Source organism: Rhizophagus irregularis, chromosome 19 (genome assembly GCF_026210795.1).
Source record: "Rhizophagus irregularis chromosome 19, complete sequence".
NCBI lineage: Eukaryota > Fungi > Glomeromycota > Glomeromycetes > Glomerales > Glomeraceae > Rhizophagus > Rhizophagus irregularis.
The window spans coordinates 2,079,557-2,101,274 of NC_089447.1; the positions used below are offsets into that span (position 1 = coordinate 2,079,557).

The window sequence follows — 21,718 nt, forward strand, 5'->3', positions numbered from 1 at the left end:
GAGGTGAAGAAAAGGTGGAAGAAGTTTTATTAACTAGTAACAACAACCAATCTAAGAATCAATATTCTAATAATAATTATTTGAAAATAGATGATTGATTTTTTACATTTAGAATATTTTTTTTAATTAAACTAATAAAATTTAAAATATAATTAATATAATTAGCAAAATTACCAGTGATAACAATTACTGCTAGTGAATTTAATGAACTATTAATAATAATATTAAAAACTATGTAGGTAATTTATATTACATAAATGAATAAAATAGATGATCTTAAACTTGCAGTACTTATAGCTTAAGATAGAAAAGATAGGAAAAATCTTTTATAAATACACTGTTTTTAAGGTTGGTTAATATCTCTGGTAAAATTTAAACTTGTGATTTTTGTTGTAATTTATAATAATATTGCTCTGCCTCATCAATACAAGTAACATTAGATTTAAGTTTATTAATAGTTTCTTGATATTCATCTTCTTCTAAACTATCATAAACTATACCACCACCTATATAATAAAAAAAGAAGTTAAAAGATAAGCTAAAAATGATAATAACAAATTCTTTTTGACATATAACAAACCTGCTTGAAGATATGCAACACCATCTTTAAAGAGCATAGTACGGATTGTTAAACAAGTATCAATTGAATTTGAAAAATCAAAATGACCAATAGCTCCAGCATAAACCCCTCTCTTTTCTTGTTCAAGTTCTGCAATAAGTTCCATTGCCCTAATCTTTGGAGCACCAGAAACAGTACTAGCTGGAAAGATGGATCTAAATGCATCAAATCTATTCTTTTCAGGTCGAAGTTTACCGGATACTTGACTTACAATATGCATTACATGGCTAAATTTTTCAATTTGCATCAATGAATCAACCTTAACAGTCTCTGGTTGGCAAACACGATTGACATCATTTCTTCCAAGATCGACTAACATGATATGTTCTGCTCTTTCCTTTGGATCATTAAGCAATTCCTTAGCAAGCTTTTCATCCTCTAAAATAATCACATGCATACATTAATATTACATTATTGAAATCAACCAAAGAATAATAAATACCTTCTTGTGTTTTTCCACGTTTACGGGTACCAGCAATAGGATGAGTATATACCATATCATTTTCTACTTTTACTAAAAGTTCTGGTGATGCTCCAACGATTTGATAATCTTTGAAATCTAAATAAAACATGTAAGGTGATGGATTGAGTGTACGTAAATGTCGATAAACATTAAAGGGATGTAAATTAGTGGGCCGTGCAAGTCTTTGAGATGGAACAGCCTGAATAATATCTCCATTCTTTATGTGCTTTTTTAACCGTGTTACAAAACCCTCATAACCTATCTTGCCAACATTAGATGTACAGGATTGATTCAAATGGATTTCTCCCTGTGGTACTGATGGTATATGATCCGTTTGCAATAAATTTAATACATGCTGTATTTTCTCAACTGTCTTGCGATATTGATATTCAATAACTTTTGGGTCTGTGGAATTGCTACGATAATGTGATACAACATTTAATAATTGGTAAACGTGATCAAAGATGACCAATGTATCGCAAAGTAAGAAAAAAGAATCTGGTAATCCAAATGGATCATTCAACTCGCGTGCTGTACGTGGTTCAAAGTGTTTTACACAATCATATGCAATATATCCAATCGCTCCACCTGTATTTAAAAATATATAAGAGATATATATATATCAAATTTGTTAAATCTAACTTTAAAGTTAAATACAATAATTACCTGTAAATGAAGGAATTCCGGGAACAGGAACGAATTTGATATTTTTAAATTCTTCCTCTAAAGCAATAAGAGGATCACCTTTGATAGCTTCATTTTCGCCTGTCTTCAGTATTTTGTAAGGATCTAAATTGGGCACAAATAAGATTAATTTAATTTAATGCAAAAAAAAGGTTATTTTATTGTTTGCATTACCTGAACCAAGAAAAGAATAATGCCCTATTTTTTCACCTCCAACTATAGATTCAAATAAAAAAGAAAACTGGCTTTTAGCTGAAATGCGCAAGTAAGCAATTACAGGTGTAAGTAAATCTGCTGGTATTTGGGCACAAATAGGAATTGTGTTTCCTTGGGAAGTTTTGATAATTTCTTGAATTTCTTGAAGCGAAGGTTTTAAGACATACTATTAATAAAAGTCAAAAATTATAAATTATTAATAACATTCAAAAAAAGTTGAACCTTAAAGAACATACCATTCTTGCGAAAAGTCCTAAGGTCTACGACCAAAGCTTAGACTCGTTAATATTTATACAGATTTGATCGTATAATGATAAGCACCCCGAATTGATGGGTTAACCATTATCAAAATCCAAACCCGGATCAACAACATTTGTTACAAAATGGTTTCAGGGCCAAGATGAATTTTGTGTTGAAAAGTAAATTTTGCTAAATAAAATTACTAAGCAGATAATGCCGACCTTTATTTTTCCAGTAAAAAAGGTGGGATAAAATATTCGTTAAATTCTTTAAAATAATCTAAAAGCCGTTAAAATTAGGCATGATTACGGGGTGATCGAATACTATATAATTTATACTCTATTTCTAGTGATAATTAATAAATTAATTAAAATTTGTACGGAGCGTAACACGAATAGATCATGTGACCAGTAACTGATATAATACTAAACCACTTATTTAAACTGATTTGATTAGGTATTCACGTATACTATTAGTCAGGCATGTAAATGCTCCCATGCTTTTATTTGTAATAGTTTTAGTTCTACCACTCTTTTAGTAATAAAATAAATAAATAAGTTTTGATTACCGTAGGTGATTTTTCAGGGGTTCACTTTATAGAGTATTGAGGTTTGTACCGATGTGAAATGCCGGAACACATGAAATAGTATATGAAACTAAATAAAGAGAGAAAAAAAATCCCCGCTACGCGGGAGACAAAGCTATCAGAAAAGCTTTAAGCGCACCTTGGCCCTTGGGTGCCATTTGAGGGGGTGAAGAACCGCAAGCTCAAGCCCCTGTCCCCCACATCTGTCAATATAATAATATAACCAAAAAAACGATAAAATAAGGGATTGAAAAGTATAAACGAGATCAATTTGAAATGAATCTTTATTTGTTTCGTTCATGAGAATATCAAAAAACCATGAATTATTATTAGTATTGTTTTATATAACACGATGATAAAATACGAAAAATATGATTCTTTCAATCGTTTCTTTTTAAATGTCTTGTTGAACTTATTTGTTAATTTCGATAGTGACACATTCTCGAATTCAAACCATTTTTTCTTTGTTTCAATTATCATGCCGAGAAACTTATTCGTGATCAAGGTATTGTTTTTTCTTTTCCTTCAGAGTAAAATTTTTAACCGTAGTGCGACAAAAATGTGCAGTTAATACATTACTATATTTTCGTGTATTTAGCTCCCTTAACTATTCCTCGAACATTTCAAGACCCAACCATGGCTTCTCACATTCTAAAAGTAATGAAAAAACATTTTGATATGCCTGCTCTCGTGATTCATTGTGAATTGGAATAAAATTGAAGCTAAATAGTAAAATCGATTCTCAGGACAGAAACTGATTTGAGCTTTGGAGTATCCTATTATCCTAACTGTATCCGGTTAATTTTAAAACGGATATCCGGATTTAAAATTTGAGAGATGGAGAATCCTATGAATCCTTACGGATAATCCGCTTAATATCTAGATTTAGAATGATCACAAAAAACGACCGGTGCTGAATTGATAATGTCTGCAAAATTTTGAATTGTCCTAAAACATTAGTTAAAAGTACATATTTTTTTTTGTATTTCAATATGTTAAAATTTGAATTTTAATAAAGTTTAATTAAATTTACTACTCTACTTCTAAATTTTTTAATAGCGAAGTGATTAAATATCTATAAATTAAATCAAATGACTCTAATTTCATCCTAGGATAATTTGAATTATTTTATCCGGATCACCATTTTCTAATATCATAGCAAATTTCTCCAACGAATTATCCTAAATTATTAATAGGATAATCCGGTGAAAAGCTCTAGATTGGTCACCGAAAAAAGTATAATCGGATTGGTCAAATCATTTTTTGTAGATCTCTGACTCGCGATAGTAGTATAACAAAGTACAGAAATTTCATTTAGGATATTAAAAATTTGCTGTTTGTCAGAAAAATCTTATACCGAAAGTGCAATGGAAGAATCTCGAAGGTCCAATATCACATACTTCATAGGCCAATCCGCTAGCAGTAGAAAGAGGGGGTACGTGTATCTGAATTTAGAAGAAAATTTCACCTCGTGTTTCGTTCCAGTCTAAAGGAACTACTATACCCACCGAACTATTCAGAATTGCACAATGTTGATCAAGTCACAAGTTACATTTACGGTTTTACCATTTATGTTGTCATTGCTTCGGAATCTCACTTCTTCGTGACTGGATTTGCTAAGGAAGCAAAATCTCTCCAGAGAAGCTAGACGAGTCTTACATTATTTATGAACTGCTAATTTATAAAAAGGTTCGAATAAAAGATTACATCGTTGATTATATATCACTACAATGATTTTTTATGGTTCACGTCATCATCGAAACTAACATAAAAAAAAAATATCTTACTTGTTTGGGGTATTTAGGAATATATGCAGAACTAGGATAAAATGAAAATTATGTTACATTACGTTTTCTACAAAACGGAAGAGAGTTGTTGCCAATCAGCTTCTCTGTGAGTGCAAACCCATAACTCGTAATACTCGCAATATAAATGTTGTTTACTCTTGTTTTACTGCCAATAATGATGGTTGGTATTGTAGATGCGTAATAAGATTAGTGCGTAACAAACACACGTAATTAAAAACGTTATTACGAGAAAGAGAGAAGAATTACGTCCACAGAAAACAGGGGAAAGTTGGCAATGCAAAGATGGTTATTCAATAACGTAGGGATTTGTATCCACTAAAAATTGAATATTTTTCTAATTCCACTAAAGAAATTGGTTATAACGAAGTAATGATTATGTAGTATATGATGTTAGCCTATTATTTGTTTTATTCCGAAGAAAGGATGAAATGGAGGATTGGGTGATGCTATGGAATTTGGTGATGTTGAGGATGACGGAGAAAGAGTAGAAAATAAGATATTTGCCATGAAAGATTATTAGAAGGTCGTTGTTGATAATTATGAATCATTAGAAGGTTGTGATCTATCACGAAATCCATTGTTAAAAGTGTCCATAGTAAATGTAAAGAGAAAATTGTCCTTGATTTATTACCATTTTTATTACGTTTACGACTATTAGCACGTCTCTTGCCTTTATTTTATATGAAAATTCTTTCCTATATTGACCTGGATTAAGCATTCTCCTTCTCGTGCTTGACTGTTTGTGTCTTTTCAGCTTGCTCCGCTTTAGCTTTATCCAGCCAACTCCCGCAACTTTTCTTCTCCGTCCAATCTACTCTCCCGTCCTTTTTGTGCCATAAATCTTATTCTTACAATATCTTTTATATTCTTTTAATTTCTTTAGTTTTTCTAGCTGTCAAGCTAAAACACGTATGGGAGGTACAATCAAAAATAATGCTGTACAAGATTGCTATAAATTCCGGTACAGAATTCATTCACATCAAGCCAATGAAGAAGTACGGTTGCATGAATACAAATAGCTCAAGGTGATGCACGAGATGTATCATCTGATATCATCGAATATTTTAGATCCATCGTAGGCATAGGTAAATTTCTACTATGAAAAAGAATAAGTACTATCCGAAATAAATTATGCGTTTCACCTTTGCACGTGTACCTAATTAGATCATTATGTTTGCAAGATAAAAATCAAATCATTTCATACCTGTGCAAAAATACGCAATTAATTAATATGAAGATCCCATGCAATGTATACCTCGTTTCATCGATCTGATGGTATTGGAAGATAAGTTGCTTCATCAAAGGCACTAGAACGAACATAACGTGCTGATAATCAACTAAAATATAAAATGTAATTATTTTACATTTCTAGATTTTTGATTTCTAAATATATACCAAGTTAGGATATTTACTTCAATAAAACATCCTTCATCATCCATTTTAATTTTTTGTTGATTCTTGATTTTACGATGTAATCCCAATTCAAATGTCACAAATAAAATCATTTGCATATTTTTTTTTATTAAATGCGTTAAGTTTTCACCTAAAAATTTTATTAAATTACATACTACTGAATTTAAATTTCTTCATAATTCTTAATTATAATTGGTTCTGTTCGTTATTTAATTAAAAGTCAAGTTAAGCAGGGTACAATTTATTTATTGTTCGAAAACTTCGAAATGTGAAAAAATATATATATAATAATTATAATTAATCCATTGATTTTTAATGTATTTAATTTAATACTTCTAGGGAATTAGGGCATAAATTTTTTTTTTTTGATTATTCATAATCTTTCATCTTACTGATGTATTTATTGGTTTAATTTCATACCAATAATCTTCAATAGTTTCACATTTAACCAAAAAATTAAATTTTTTTTACTTATTGAAGATCATCTTTTAGTAAACAATGTGAAGGCCACATGGAATCCATGCGACATAATAATCTACGATTTATTTACATCAGGTATCACATTATAATACGAGTTTTGTAGATCTATACATCCTTCTAAACCGAAAATATCTTCCAAGTGGTTGTTGGTGAAGTCTCGTTTGCATTAAGTAATAATTCAAACGTATGACTATAACGCATTTTAGTAATCCAATTTACACCAATAGATCTTGATACAATCCAGTATTATTATTATGATGGCAGTAAAATAATGAAAATATTCATTCTAAAATATCAATGATCCATATTTCCATATTTACATATTTACATAAGTGCTTTTACTTTTTTTTTGTCACACCAAAAAAAAAATTGGCAAACCTGACATTCAACAAGAATTTAATTGAATTTTCAATAAAAAATGAAAGGGCGTGATACCACTGTGATTCGGTGTCAAACTTTATTTAAAGTAAACTAATATAATTTATAGTGGAATTTTGGTAATTTATTGATGAGTCGATGATGCCATGTTTATAAGTTACACAACATTTTAACTGACTGTATAACAAACAAAATAATATAAAATTGTTTGAAATCCTTTTTTTTTCAATCTCTATTCTTTTCGTTATTCATTTATTTATATTATTTATTATTATTCTCGATACAATATTAGCCTCTAGTTTGTTTTTATCGGTCATTCCTTTCTTTATAATAATATTTTCTCTTAAAATACTCGAAATAACGATTAATATTTATATTGTCTCTTTTATTGAAATTGAAGATTGAAGTAAAAAATAATTATGGCGGCTGAAGAAGAATTGATTAATATAGCAAAGGAAATGTTAAATGATGATCCAAAAACCGTTCGGCTATGCTCTAAAGGTATGAAAGAGTTACCAGTGGAATGCATCAATTTCATTGCAAAAGATTATAAGCTTGAAAGGTAAGTAGTTATATTAAAAAATCTTTTTATTTAATTATTGGCATTTTTTTATATTTAAGAAAAAGATTTTTTGCTTAAAAAAAAAACAATTGATTTTTAGATTTGGACTTGAACAAAATCAATTAACTACACTTCCAATGGAAATTTGTAAATTAACACATTTAAGTTACTTGAACATATCTTCTAATGCATTCAAGGAATTTCCTGAGGCGGTTGGGACAATATTTATTTATGTTTTTTTTTATTTTCTTTTTAATTCATCCCTAATTTATTATTATTTTTTTTTAAAAAAACTATAATAGTTATGTTCAATGAACAATTTAGAAATATTAGATATAAGTAGAAATAAAATTCGTAAGATGCCAGATGATTTTGGTACATTAATCTCGTTAAAGGTAAAAATAACTTTTTAATGCTACTTATTCAATACTTCTTCGTCATAAATGTAAGAAGATGTGAATATTAAATTTAATTAATTACAATTTTATTTATTTGATAGGGATTAAAAATATCGAAAAATAAAATAGAACAAATACCATTATATATAGCAGAAATGAAAGATTTGCAATATTTAAAATTGGATGGTAATCAAAAACTTCGTTTTCCACCTAAGTCTGTTTGTAATATGCCAAAGGCAGGAGAAGGAGAAGAAAAAGTAGTTATGTTATCTTGGTTGGAGAATTTAAAAGAATATTTAAGAAAACATTCAAATAATTTTTCATGTAATTAATCTTAAAATTTTTTTTATTAATTTACATTATTAATTTTATTTTGACAATAATTTGTTCTTTATTATAGTTAATAGAGAAGTTGAGATGGAGGAGAGTGATCATTCAAGGTATGTTGGTTAAGTATACTTAGTGACTGATGCGGTGAATTAATTTCCTAACCTTAAACATTATTTTTTATGATAAATTAGCGGAGAAGAAGATCCTGCTTTACATAATAATAAAATGTTAAAAAAGTCAGTGTCGTCAGAAAGTATGAGTTATTTGATGAGCACAAGAATGAATGCAGGAGGCAACTTAGATAGTTCAAATTCATCATTAAAAACCATATCGGAGGATGAAAATTTATCAAATAAGAAATCGCATGAAAGAAAAAGGCCTACACCAAAATTAAGTATAGATTTACCATCCATGAGAAGAGACCGAAGTTATTCGAACGATTTTGATTCAACTATACTAAATAATGTTCAAAAGAATTTAACAAGACATTCAAAAAGTTTTTCAACGGATTCAATAAGTTCATCATCAACAAATGGTAATAATGGAAATAATTTATCTCAATATCAACAATATCACGGAGGATATTATAACCATTATCATAATAATCAAAATTACTATATTTTGGAAGAAAGGGAAAGTGAAAATTATTTTTTAAAATTAAAAAATATGTCACCTTCAGAACATTTACCGATGAGTGATACATCATTAAGAGAAGCATCAAGAAACATACTTTATGCATTTTCACAAATACATAAAGCACTAAGACAATTTGCAAATTTTACAGGAAATGAAAAAATATTTTATAATGAATTAAATAAGGCTACAACGACAATTGGACAATTAAGCAATACATTAAGTAGATTTGATATGGTGGCATTACAATCTGCACCTGAATCTGAATTATGCGGGAAATTATTAAATTCTTGTCAAGAAAATATATTATGTTTTAAACAATTAATTGATTTATTAAATAAAAGATTGAAAGGAATAATAGCTCAATCAACTGATAATATGAGGTATAGCAGGACATTATTAATAATGTTAAATGGTAGTATAGCCGACATTAAATTTGCATGGGAAAATATACATCCTTTATTAAATGATTATACTCCTTATACTGGTATGTCGACACCATTTCGTAGTAGATCAATGTCAAGATCAAATAGTACTGGTGGCAATAATGTTATGATTTCCGCAAGCGCAAATAGTAGTAGTAGCAATTTAGGTGGTAACGGAGGTGGATTGGCAACTCCACTTTATTCAGCTGGTTTAAATTCAAATGGTTCTATATCACCATATAGTTTAAATACACCAAGTACAGGTGGTTTACCTTCATCTCCCTATTCACCTTATCCTTCTTCAAATAATAGTGAGAATAGTACAAATGATTTAGTATCTAATGGTGGAAGCGGAATGGAGAGAACTTTAAGTAATAGTCCTTTACCTGATATAAGATTTTCTGTAAATGTATTTGATCAATTAATCTCAAAAGTTGATGTTTCTATCAAAAATGTTGAAAATGTTGTAAAAAATTTATCTGAAAATTTAGATAAAATTATGAATTCAACAAATTCTGATTCTTTAGGAGGAGGAAATAATGGTATTGGTGGTGATGATGAATCTTCTTTACCTTCTTTAAGTAAAATTAGAGAATTAAAGAATTTAGTGAAAAATACTATAGATGTTACAAAAAAGTTAAAGAAAAGTTTATTAATTCCTAAATTAAATGCAAATAAAAAAGAAGATTTAAGTGTACAACTTAGAGTTCATGGTGATTCAATTGTCTTCTTACAGGTAAGGAAAATTCATCAGTTTTTTTGATTTTATTTATTTATTTATTCATCTTTTTTCTTTCTTTTTTTTCCTTGTCTAGACAACAGTAAAAATGTCAAGTTTAGCTAAAGAAGTTTCATTAGAATTTCCTTTACCTAATAAAGTGATGTCAGGTTTAGGTCATGTAACAAAAACAAATATTGATTTAACGAATTTTCTTAGAGTAATAGAAAATAACCCAACAAATATTTCCTCACCTTCACAATCTTCTTCATTTATATCTAATGCTCCTATATTTAGTTCTCCAAATCAGTCTCCTCCTCATACCACTAATCATAGTAAAAATAATAGTATTAATGAAATTGATGATGATGTTAAACCTTTTATGATTGTTACTGATGATAATGGTGGTGGTAAAGAAATCGTTATTGATAATAATGATTCAGCTTTAGAAATTGAAGTTACTAAAGCTTATAATGATAATGAAATTAAGGATTCTAATATTAATAAATTTGAACAATAATTTTAAGAGAAATGGGGAAATATTTTTTAAGAATTCTAATAACATTTATATGTTATGTAAAAAAAAAAAATATTTTTTTTTGCTTCTACTTTTTTAAAGCCGGTTGGCATTTGAGATTTAGAAATATGGTTAAAAATTTATGGTTTAAATTAAATTATGCTTTTAAAATTCAATATTTACCGGCATAAAAAAAAAGTTTTATATAATCTAAATAGCAATTATATTTTGTAAATTTATAATAAAAAAATTAAGATTTATTCTGTGATTGATATTTATTTATAATAATAATAGATATTAAAATAAAAGGTTCTTTTTTTTTACTAATCAATAATAAAAAAAATTTGTACAAATCTTAATTAATAATAATTATGTTATCGTAAATTATAATTTTGTATAATAAATAGTCTGTGAAAAGTTATATATATAAATCTATTCATATAAACAAGTTAAACAAATTTAAATACTATTCCATTACACAAAAAACATATTATGGAAAACAACCCACCACTAAAATAATATAAATTAAAAATAACCATCTCTTTCCCCATCGTGTGGTTTAACGGGTGGGGATTTAATAGGAGGTGATTTAATTCCATCACTGAATCCTTTTTGATCATTTCCAAACCTTAATAAAGGTTGAAAATTATTTTGTCTTAATGGCTGATTTTGTTGATTTTGTCTTAATGTTTTGTTACGTTGCAATGCTTTGCTTCCACCTCCTTCTGCATTACGATCTAATAAAGAACCTTTGTGAAATTTAACATCACCCTCTAAACTTAATAAAGGTCCATTATTTGAATCTCTTATAATTCCAACTCCTCCCATTGCTCTTTTGACCTTTTCTCTTTCTTTTGCTTGTTCAAATACCGTTCCATTTGATAATAATGAACCTTTTACGAATGTAACCTGCTCTGGTTCTACTGGTTTAACTGGAGGATTCTTCTCATCATAGTCCAATAATGATCCGCCTTTAAATACACCATCATTAGAAGGTGCGTTTGTTTTAGAATGATGAAAAGAATTCATCTTCCTAATCGCTTTCTTTTTAGAATCTTCAAATGAAGATTTTTTCTTAATATTTTCAGCAGGTAGTGAAATTGTTCCAGGCGGATTATCAAGTAAAGAACCTGTCGATGAACTACGTACATGTCGACGCGATGTGTCTGTTGATGATTGTTTAGTTGTACTAAATGATGCTAATTCAAATGTAATTTCATTCATTAATGAAGTTGTCTCTGATACGGTTGCAGGTAATGCATTTGTTAATGGGATAGAGAGATTAATTGGTGCATTTGGTTTCTCATTCTTAACAGGAATATCAATAAATAATTCTGGACTGGTTTCACGCATTATTTTGTTCTAAAAATGAAATTTGAATTACGTCATTATTAAATAATTAATAAATTTTTCAAAGAAATTATAACTTACTTTAGCCATTCTGACAGCAATGATCCATTCATTCATTTTTTCTAGATGATCCGCACATAGATAGTGCATATAATCATTCTCAGGATTTTCAAACATTGTAATTTTATCTTGCGATTTTATTGCAAAAACAAAGTTTGTCGGAAATGTTTTAAAAGTTTTCATGCATACATACACATCAAAACTGACCATAGAACAAAGGAAGGTTTCATTGGTTCCCTATATAAAAAATAAAAAAATTAATCGAGGGATGATTATAAACTTGTATATATAAAAACAAAATACCTTATAATCTTTGCTATGATATAGAGATCCGTCCTTTATTTGGACAAATCGCTTTTGCCACTTGTTTTTTTTAATATCTAATATATATAATGCTCCAGATACCAGAGGCGTACGTTCATTAAATCCCTGTAAAATAAGAAGTTAATACTTGAGGAATTAATGAAAAAATTATTTATGTTTTTATAATTTAGCAACTTACCGCAAGTGTTAAAGCATTTCTATGTGCATATTTTCTCAAAACAAGAGAATTCTTTTTACCCAATTCCCACGTTCCAATAACCCATGCCACAGATTCCCAATCTCTTAATGGCCGTTCTGTAAAAGAAAAACATGAATATATTCTATATATAAATATAAATATCACCAAGATAAGCATTTAATGGATGATAATCTTACCCAAATTATATTCTTCTACCACTTCAAATATTGTCCAAGCACCAGCATCAGAAATAGTATTGTTGCTTCTAAATATATTCATAACCTCAAGAGCAGTCATCTCAGGAGTCAATGTAATTGACTTGTATTCTTTGCTTTCTTCAATGAAAAATTGCGTTGTTATCTAAAATAATATAATACAAAAATTTTCAGCAACACGGTTACTCATAATGTGAGCATTCTTATTTAAATCTATTCATCAAATACCTTTCCTGAAGAACTCTTTGGTTCATCTTTTTCTATATGTGGTTCATCATTCTTTTGCTAAAAGATTAAAATATCTATTAATTATAATTTTTATCAAAAATTACTTCATTAACGAAATAACGTACCTTATTACTGATTTGATTTATTAATAGTTTAGGGTCATTTTCTAATTCAAATTTAGATCTTGCACCGCGTTTTTTATCCGTATTTATTTTGTCTACATTTTCATTTCCACTACGCATAGATTGATTCTGTGATCTTTCCATCAATTTCTCATATTCCTTATCTCTTAACGAATCCTTATTTACATCCGTCGACCGACCTTCCAAAGATTTTGATCTAGTTCTCACCATAGTGGTACTCTTTTCTTTCGTTCTGTGTGATCGTCTATTTTGCGACTCATTATCGTTAAAATATCCGCTAGTTAAAGATTTAGCTCTTACTAAACTATCCTTTTTATCGTCATAATTCTTACGTGATGATTTATTATACAGTGATTGTTCATTATTGAGATCAGGATCATAATTATTACGATGCTTTCTATCATTATCAAACTTTGTACGTTCTTTTACATCATGATCATCTCTATCCTTATATGCCCTATGTCTATTATTTTTTTGATTATCTCTATACTCATCAGAGGATTTTTCCTTAGATTTTTGAACTGTTTCAATAGATGTTTCTCGTTCCTTTTCACCATTTCGAGAAGATTTTGTATTAGATGAGGATTGTCCCTGTTGAATCTCTCTTGATGGATTTATTTTATCAACTAAATATTCTTTCTGTTTTTCATTTCTTGATCTCAATTTTTTATCTCTATCATCTCGTGATGACAAAGTATTACTATCTTGAGTAAGTTGTTTAGTAGATGAAGAATTATTATGATTTCCTTTATTTTTATTTAATAATTTCTTTTGAGATAATTCCCGTGATAAACTTACACCAGCAGCAGTAAAGCTAGTTGGTGAAGTTATTGACCCAAGTGATTGTTGTTGGATAGGAGATTGCATGACAGGTGATTGTACGGATTTAGATTTTACATTAGACTTATTTGAGGAAGTAACATTTGTTGAAATAGGAGACAAATCAGTTGTAGACTTTTTATTTCTCAATAAGTTAGGTGGTCGAGTTGGTATGTAAATATCAGCAGTATCACTATTACTATCTATATCATCATTATCACTTTCATCATCACTTAAACTATCTTCACTATCACTTTCACTATCGGATGAACTTGAAGTCGTATCATCATCATCACCGCTACCAGAACTTAAAGTTGATACTGAAGGAATACGTGAATGACCTCCACCATTAACTCCACGTATAGGAGAAAGTACTTTATTTGGTGACATGATTCTACTATTAGGATTACTATTATTTGGTGAGATAATTCTACTGTTAGGATTACTATTATTTGGTGAAATAATTCTACTGTTAGGATTACTATTATTATTTATTCTCTTAGATAAATCATCATCACTATCAGATTCACTACTATCATCAGAAGTTGTGTTTTCATTTTCATCATCATAATCATCTTCACTATTACTACTAGCCATAGCGGAAAGTGTAGGAGGGGAACGTACGGGTGAAACTATTTTGTTTCTTGTTGATGATTTATGACGTGAAGTATTATTAATATTATTAGCTTTAGAAGATAATATAGCCGCTGGTAAAGAACCAATATCATTATTTAATTTGAATTGTTGATTATGACCATTTTTATTATTAGTTCGATTTGATTTATTATTTCGACGTGAATTTGATGATGATTGAGGTGGGGAGGTAGGACGAGAATCATTTGCAGGAGATTTAGATGATCGACCAAGTTTTAAAGAAGATCCAAGTTTCGTTAATTCTGATTTTATTGAAACAAATGATGAATCTCCAATTGAAGATTTTGAATACTTCACGGATGAATGGGAATTGTTAGAATAGTCGCGTGAAATTTTTTTTTTAAAAAAAAGAAAAATAAGTGTAAATCCAAAAAAAAAATGAAAAAAACATGATTATATATGAACTTTACACTTACTGTAGATGATTCTTTATTCATATTTAATTATTTATGAGTGATATCAATGTTTAATGACTTGCAATAAACAACCGTTTTAAGTATCAAAAAAAAAAAAGTACCAGCACCAAACCCAGTTTGAAGTGACCTTTTTTTTTGTAAATAAGAAAAATAAAGATAAAGGTTCTGGAAAATTCAATTTCTTGAACTAAATAGAGAATAATAGAGAATTAACGGATTGAATGAAATTCATCATTTTTTTTAAAGAAAAACAAAAAAAATTAAATAAATCCCTACCTTAAAAAAAAAATAAAAAAAAATAAGAAAAAAAAATAAAAATTAAAAATAAATAAAATAAAAAGAATTAAGTTCAATCAAAAGATTTATTATTAGTAGAAATATATTATTTGTTTGTTATTTTTTTATGCAAAAATTCTTTATATTAATAAAGTGTACGAATATTTTTATACAACTATGCAGGATTTATACAGGTTTTTTTTTTTTAAAAAAAAAAAATTTGTTACTGGACTAAATTGCAGATACCGTATTTATATTTTTTTTTTACTTAAATTCTTGATTTGTGACCTCATTTAATATTTTTTGTGTAATTTTAAAAAAAATATTAATGAAGAATATTCTTTATTATACCTATCAGAATCAAATGCATTTTTTTGGTCCAGAAATTTAATGTTTAATTAAATTAAGTATTAATTAAAGCCTAAAACGCGTTGTGTCTAGTTTTGTGTTTATGGATTAGTGTTGTTATTAGGCATGTTTGTTTATAGCCAATCAGATTTCTTATATTGAATTTGCCGGAAATTTTCCGGAAACAAAGGAAACAAAAAATTTTCGGAGTTAAGTATTTATTAATAGTATTATTATCTTTTTTGTATTAATTATATGTCTCGATTTCTAAAAAAAAAAAAAAAAAATCTCAAAATTGTTTATTTTCAAAGCCCTTTAAAGAAATTAACTGGTGTATTTCCAATAATAAAGATTATCTCTTATTTTTAAAGGAAAGTCAAATGAAAAAGAAAAATAAGAGATTATCATTTCGTAATACAATTCTAAATTTAATTCTATAATGTATAATGTGATACTAAGTAGATGCGAATTTAAGAATTTTTTTTTATTATGTTTGAAGAATTTTTTGTATGAAAATAACATTTCGAGCGCATAATGTGATTATCCAATAAAACCATTGAAATCTTGTCAATCTGCCTAGTTATAATTATCACCTTACACAAAATTTATCTGAAAACAAGATAATTGACCTATTTAAGATAATTGTTTGTTTGTTATATCGAACTCATTATCACAAATTTTTAAATGTGTGACAAATAAAAAAAAAAATCATCTTAGAATATGATTGGTAATTTCCTTATCAACCCAAGGTATATCTTATTATATAAGTAAAAAAAAATATATTTATACAATAATTAACCTATTTTGTACATATTAAATTTATGACACAAAAGAAGTGTAGTATTTTCGAAGCGACTCTTATTGTAATACTTGAATTTGGGTTTTAACCGATAAGAATAAAATTAGTAAATTACAATAAACCTAAACATTAAGCCTCCTTAACGTTTAGAGAGAAATTTCTTATAAATTACTCGGAAAATATATAACATAAATCCTATTAAATAATCAAGGATATTATTAACGGACTTGCAGTATATCATGTCATATATTTATTGTATCCAATCATTATGTAAATCTATTCGTGATCATTAGATAATAAATGGATTAACATGAATTACATAATGTCTCAAATTTCATGTTGAACGATGATCTTATTAATTTTCACCAATCAAAGGTAATCCTTTCTATACATATTTCTGTTTCAAGTCATCAAAAAAAAAATTCCGTATATTATTTATGATTTTATCAAAAAAAGAATTTAGTCGATTCCTATTTAAGCTTAAAAATGCTGATCGGAAATTTAGGTCCGAGCTTTTGATCGATTAATTTATCGATCAATGATTAATGCTTCCTTCGAGAAATTCTTCGTTCTCTGATAATCAATAACATCACGCGTCTCAGTAATTTTATAATTGTGTTTGTCCGATTATTTCCGTAATTCCCTTATCTTCAGATTTTCTTATTTTCCGTAAAAATTCCATGAATCTGTTACATGCTACAATTGCTACATAAGTGCCACTTATTTGAAGTGCAATGAAGCTACTACCATTGCAGTAATTATATCTAAACAAATATTGTTGTTATTAAGAAACACTTGTAAAGTAATAGAAAAATATTTTAATATAATTATATAAATTAATTGAAAACAGTAAATCTATTTTTAATAAGAAAATTTTATACAATCAATTTAAATTTACACCCTATATAATTTATTTTACATATTTTTTTAAAAAAATAAAAAGCTATTTTGCATTTGATTATTATTAGTTATTTGCTAGAATATTTCCCAATATTTTCAATATTCTTTATCATTACTTGCTTATTCTATAAAAATTGATTAATTTTTCTTTTTTTTTTCTAATTATTATTATTTACTATAATGACATGACTATATTTTGAATTAACAAATAATTGGATAATTGAACTATTATACTATTTGATTTTAAATTTAAATTGTTTTTTTTAAAAAAAAAATTTGAAATTTTATTAAAATAATATACTAATATATATATGAATTAGCAAAGTTGTATTCACAAGATAAGTTGGAATATTGTCTTACCTGCAACACTTAGCATAGGACGAAAACAGATCATGTGAAATCAATCATCCGAAAAAATGTACTCATTGCCATGATAAATGCACTGCCGAAATAATAGGACTGTGCAAATTCCAAGGTAAATAAAATTTTGGTCATATGAGAATTTTTTTTTTATTATATTAATATTTATATATCATGCCGAATCTCTTAACAAACAATCAGGATAGTACAGCTTATAAAGAGCTGGAAGGTGCTTTGCTAAGGCAGAACTACTTTGAACAATGGCATATATTTAGGGGATGGAAGCATGGATGTAAGGTTTGTGAGGAATGCGATCATCACTCACATCTGTATTGCAAAAGGTGTAAGAAGGTTGTGGAAGGAATTTATAAGCAATGTGAATGTTCTCAGATAACTTGATCAATAAAGCAATGGTGCAAATTTACCAGACATTTTATAATTTTTTCGCATGGAGTGGGTTATGGAATCGTGTGAAGCAAAGTGTGCTATTATTTTTTCAAGTTTTATATAAATCAATGCGCAGTAATATTATAGTAATCGTTATATGTATCACGGGAACAAGTAATTGCGCAAAATAATTTATTCAAACTTTCTCGCACATTCTCAAAATTATGTATAGCTCCGCATTAAATGACCTAGGATCCGCGTACTCCCTATTTGACTACCTCTACTTTTTTACTGAAAAATTAATGGTTTCGCATTGCATCAAAAAATCATTAATTTTGTGTGCTAATTTTTTCATATATAAAAATGTTACTTTTATGTACTAGCCCACAGATCAAATTTTTTTTCTTTTCAAAAAAATATTCGGAGATAAGTAATAACATCTATATCTCATAATCGATATTCGAGAAAATAAAACTTATTATTATAATAAAGAGCACATATATCTCAGATGTCCCGCAGTGTCGATCATTAAGATTTATCGATTAGATCGCTTTATTACTTTGATCAAGTTGAAATTGAGCTGTGGTCCCTCGGCGGTCTGGCCGAGTGGTGTGCCCTCAATGTTTCATGCGACAAAAAAAGAATTTTAGATGGCATGAAAAAAGGAATACATGATGTACTTAATAAATCTGCCTCAGAATATGCTAAACTGAAGGCCAATAATATGCTCAAGAATTTGGAGGGAACTATTAATCTTCTTTTAGTGTTAAACTATTGGCACATTTCAGGACTGTTAGTCGGCTGGGTGTTGAACTGTTAGTTCGCTACAGATCTCATGTGCAAAACAATGCTCTCTCATATGTAAAGATAGTTCTAAAGGTTGATTTACTGTGAAATTTTGTAGACTTGGAAATTGGATAAAAACAAGAGCAATTTTTTCGAGTGTTTAGAGAATCTGAAGAAAATAAGAAATGATGAAACACTTCAACTGGCACAAATCAAAAGTGAAGAAACGGCTGAGATCAAGGTACTGTTTTTTTACTCATCATTTATTATTTGAAATTTATTAACCCTTATTCTGATGCAGTCGAAAAATTTGCAAGAACATACCATCAAAGTAGTGAAATTCCATAAGAACATCGCTGAAGATCTCACCACTGTTGATCGTAAAAGGAAAGAGAGTCCATTAGATGAAGATGTGGAACAAGAATATGATGCGAAGACGACGTCAGCTGAGGTCCGATATCTTGCACTTTATCACCGACTTTATAGTTGTAATTAATATATTTTTTTTTATACAGAACTTCAAGAAACGTTTATTAGATTTTGATTATGATTCTGATAGCTCTATCGACGAAGCCGAAGATTCAGAGGATGAGACTTTCGATCTTAGCAAATTTACATTTGATGGGTGGGTTGATAAATGTGATAAGAAAAGATGGACTTTAAGCAGTGGCGAAAAAGTCAGGGATTTTTTACTAACATGACACGTAAAGAAATTGAAAAAGTAAACCAATTAGAGAAAGTAGACGGAAAGATTCTGAGCATCATAAGGTATATCATATTTGTTAAGATTATTTTTGATATTTATATTTTAACCACTTATATACGTATATCCAGACTTGGTCTTTCATCAATAATCGATCTGTCATCGGAGTTCGATAAAGGAATGTGTACATGGGTTGGGGAAAATTGGGAAGACCTGAAAATGAAAGTTTCGAAGAATATAAATTTCGAAGTAAAAAAATTAGAAGGTGACACTTTATCTGATGTCATTAAAATGGAAAAGGTTTGTAAAAGGCGTGTTGATTGTTGTTGTGCACTGTACCTGTAACATTAAACTATACTCTTAAATATTTAGTTATGTGCCTCATACCATTATTGGGAAGCTCGCGCTTATCTATTAGATAAATTAAAAGAAAGGCCCATTGATGACAAACATCGACAAGTTTTAAAAATATATTATCATCTGTATATTATCATTGTTTTATATAAATTTTTTCGCTTCTTACGATTAATCTCAAAATATTTAACCATCACTAGAATCGATATGCTGTTAGAAAATCCTTGTACTTTTGTTAACAAGGAAGGAGGAAAAAAGAATTTGACAGAAATCGAATATATTATGAAGGTTTCGGGTCCCATATTAGAAATAATTTTTTCAAATGATCATGATTTAGTATCTTAAATGGTAAGTATTTTCGTAAATATTATTTTCTATTAGTTTCTAATTTAATTTTGCATATTCGTAGGGGTGAGACAGTTTCTAAATCAACTTTAAATCGAAAGATAGATTTGAGGGTATTGACTGCCAAAGACGATATAGAGTTATCACATTCAGAATTTGCACGTAAAGCAACACCAGTAAAAATAATCAAAGATCGCAGTAAGTGTCTGAGAACTAATAAGTGCATATTGGATACTTATCTTTTGCGTAATCTTCCTGAGGAAGCTGTCGAAGATTTCATTTTTTATGGAATACAATCAGCCGGTAAGACAGCTAGATAACTTTTAAAACAACAATTATTAATGATGATTATGACTTATAACATTTATTATTGCGTTAGGTTTAGAAGGGCAACTCTTCGCTATTGATTTAGTTGATGATGGGTTGTACTTTAATTTGGATGGTCCAACGTATAGATTTCCTGCACAACTATGCGACATTAATACGTTAAGAAATACACTCGAAGTTTTATATTTTTTTAAGGTGAGAAAACTAAATTTTGAATTTCTATACTTTCAGCAATATTAAATGCTTATAAAGACTTATTTGACAATAGGATAATGCAATCAACAAAGCCAAGTATTTGTCTTGTGATGACGGTAATAGTATTGCGAAAATACTTCATTCAAGAGCAATAACCACAAAATCTAAACATCACAAGATTAACTATATTAAGAAGACATATTTTACGCCAAAAAAAGCTATATCCAGTGAAATCAAGGCTCTGTGTTCACGAGAATGCACATTACGTGGAGAAAAATAATGTTCATTTATCGATAGTGGATTTCAGCCAAAGGCCATATAATATATTTTTTCCTAACTTTTGCTGTTCGATATAATTTGTCATATAAATTAATGTCAATCCATTTGTAACGTGCTCATGAAACATACACAGATTGATATATACTTTTTCTTCACAAAAAATGAATTATGAATACTGAATCAAATCTGATATCTCAAACCGGTATAAAAATTTTTCTTGGCAAAAAACCGTGAACAATGTTCATGATCAGCCAGTATAACCTACTTATTTATCTTGGCATTTTTATGAGACCGTGCGTTTATTATCCAATTAATGCAAATACTCTTTAATAAAACACTTCTTGAATCAATCCATCAAATCGGTTAGACAATCATGTGTATGATTCACCCCGAAATCTTTGATTAAGGTGGTGATTTCATGAAATTCCAATTTTTTGTGCAATGTATAAATAAATATATAATCGCATTTAATAAGGTGTATTCTGACTTACTAGCTAAATTACCAACTTCCCTAATAAATGAGGCATGGATACGTCTCACATTATGGAAGCGTAATCCATTATCTGAGATAAAGGCTAGTGAAATTAATCCAATTGTAGAGACATTTTTAAAACATGAAGCTAATAGATATCAGAAAAGATTAATGTGTCAGAGATGAACTCAAAGTTGGCCAGAGTGCCTGACATCATTACCATTCAAAGAAATACCAACTATATATTTACAGATAATGGGTCCTAAACTGATAAAATTGCCTGTGGTCATGAAGAAGAGAATAATTGACAGGTTATGAATGAGCTTAAAG

General features: G+C 28.5%; 3 protein-coding genes across 3 annotated transcripts; 1 reads left to right on the plus strand and 2 right to left on the minus strand.

Moving 5' to 3' along the window:
- Positions 1-102: 102 nt before the first annotated feature.
- Positions 103-2,243, minus strand: OCT59_011006 (uncharacterized protein). The gene is made up of 6 exons (XM_025314021.2): positions 2,219-2,243; positions 1,941-2,148; positions 1,749-1,871; positions 1,062-1,670; positions 581-997; positions 103-506 (listed from the first exon to the last, which is right to left on the minus strand). Exons 1-6 carry the CDS (start codon positions 2,219-2,221, stop codon positions 373-375), a joined length of 1,494 nt encoding a protein of 497 aa, XP_025186127.1. The 5' UTR covers positions 2,222-2,243; the 3' UTR covers positions 103-372.
- Positions 2,244-7,306: 5,063 nt separating this feature from the next.
- On the plus strand, positions 7,307-10,770 carry OCT59_011007 (uncharacterized protein; the record flags this gene model as incomplete). Its single annotated transcript, XM_025314020.2, has 7 exons — positions 7,307-7,449; positions 7,550-7,661; positions 7,752-7,844; positions 7,949-8,171; positions 8,248-8,287; positions 8,369-9,971; positions 10,051-10,770. The coding sequence occupies 7 exons, from the start codon at positions 7,307-7,309 to the stop codon at positions 10,471-10,473; spliced, it is 2,637 nt and encodes an 878-aa protein (XP_025186126.1). The 3' UTR covers positions 10,474-10,770.
- Positions 10,771-10,995: 225 nt separating this feature from the next.
- Positions 10,996-14,878, minus strand: OCT59_011008 (uncharacterized protein; the record flags this gene model as incomplete). Its single annotated transcript, XM_066136232.1, has 8 exons — positions 10,996-11,832; positions 11,902-12,117; positions 12,184-12,309; positions 12,383-12,498; positions 12,580-12,742; positions 12,826-12,882; positions 12,951-14,732; positions 14,858-14,878. 8 exons carry the CDS (start codon positions 14,876-14,878, stop codon positions 10,996-10,998), a joined length of 3,318 nt encoding a protein of 1,105 aa, XP_066000880.1.
- Positions 14,879-21,718: the final 6,840 nt, after the last annotated feature.

Coding starts and splice junctions, on each gene's coding strand:
- OCT59_011006 (XM_025314021.2), bottom strand. Junction 1,671..1,748: donor CGGAATTCCTTCATTTACAG/GTAATTATTGTA, acceptor TTTTAAATACAG/GTGGAGCGATTGGATATATT. Junction 998..1,061: donor ACGTGGAAAAACACAAGAAG/GTATTTATTATT, acceptor TGATTATTTTAG/AGGATGAAAAGCTTGCTAAG.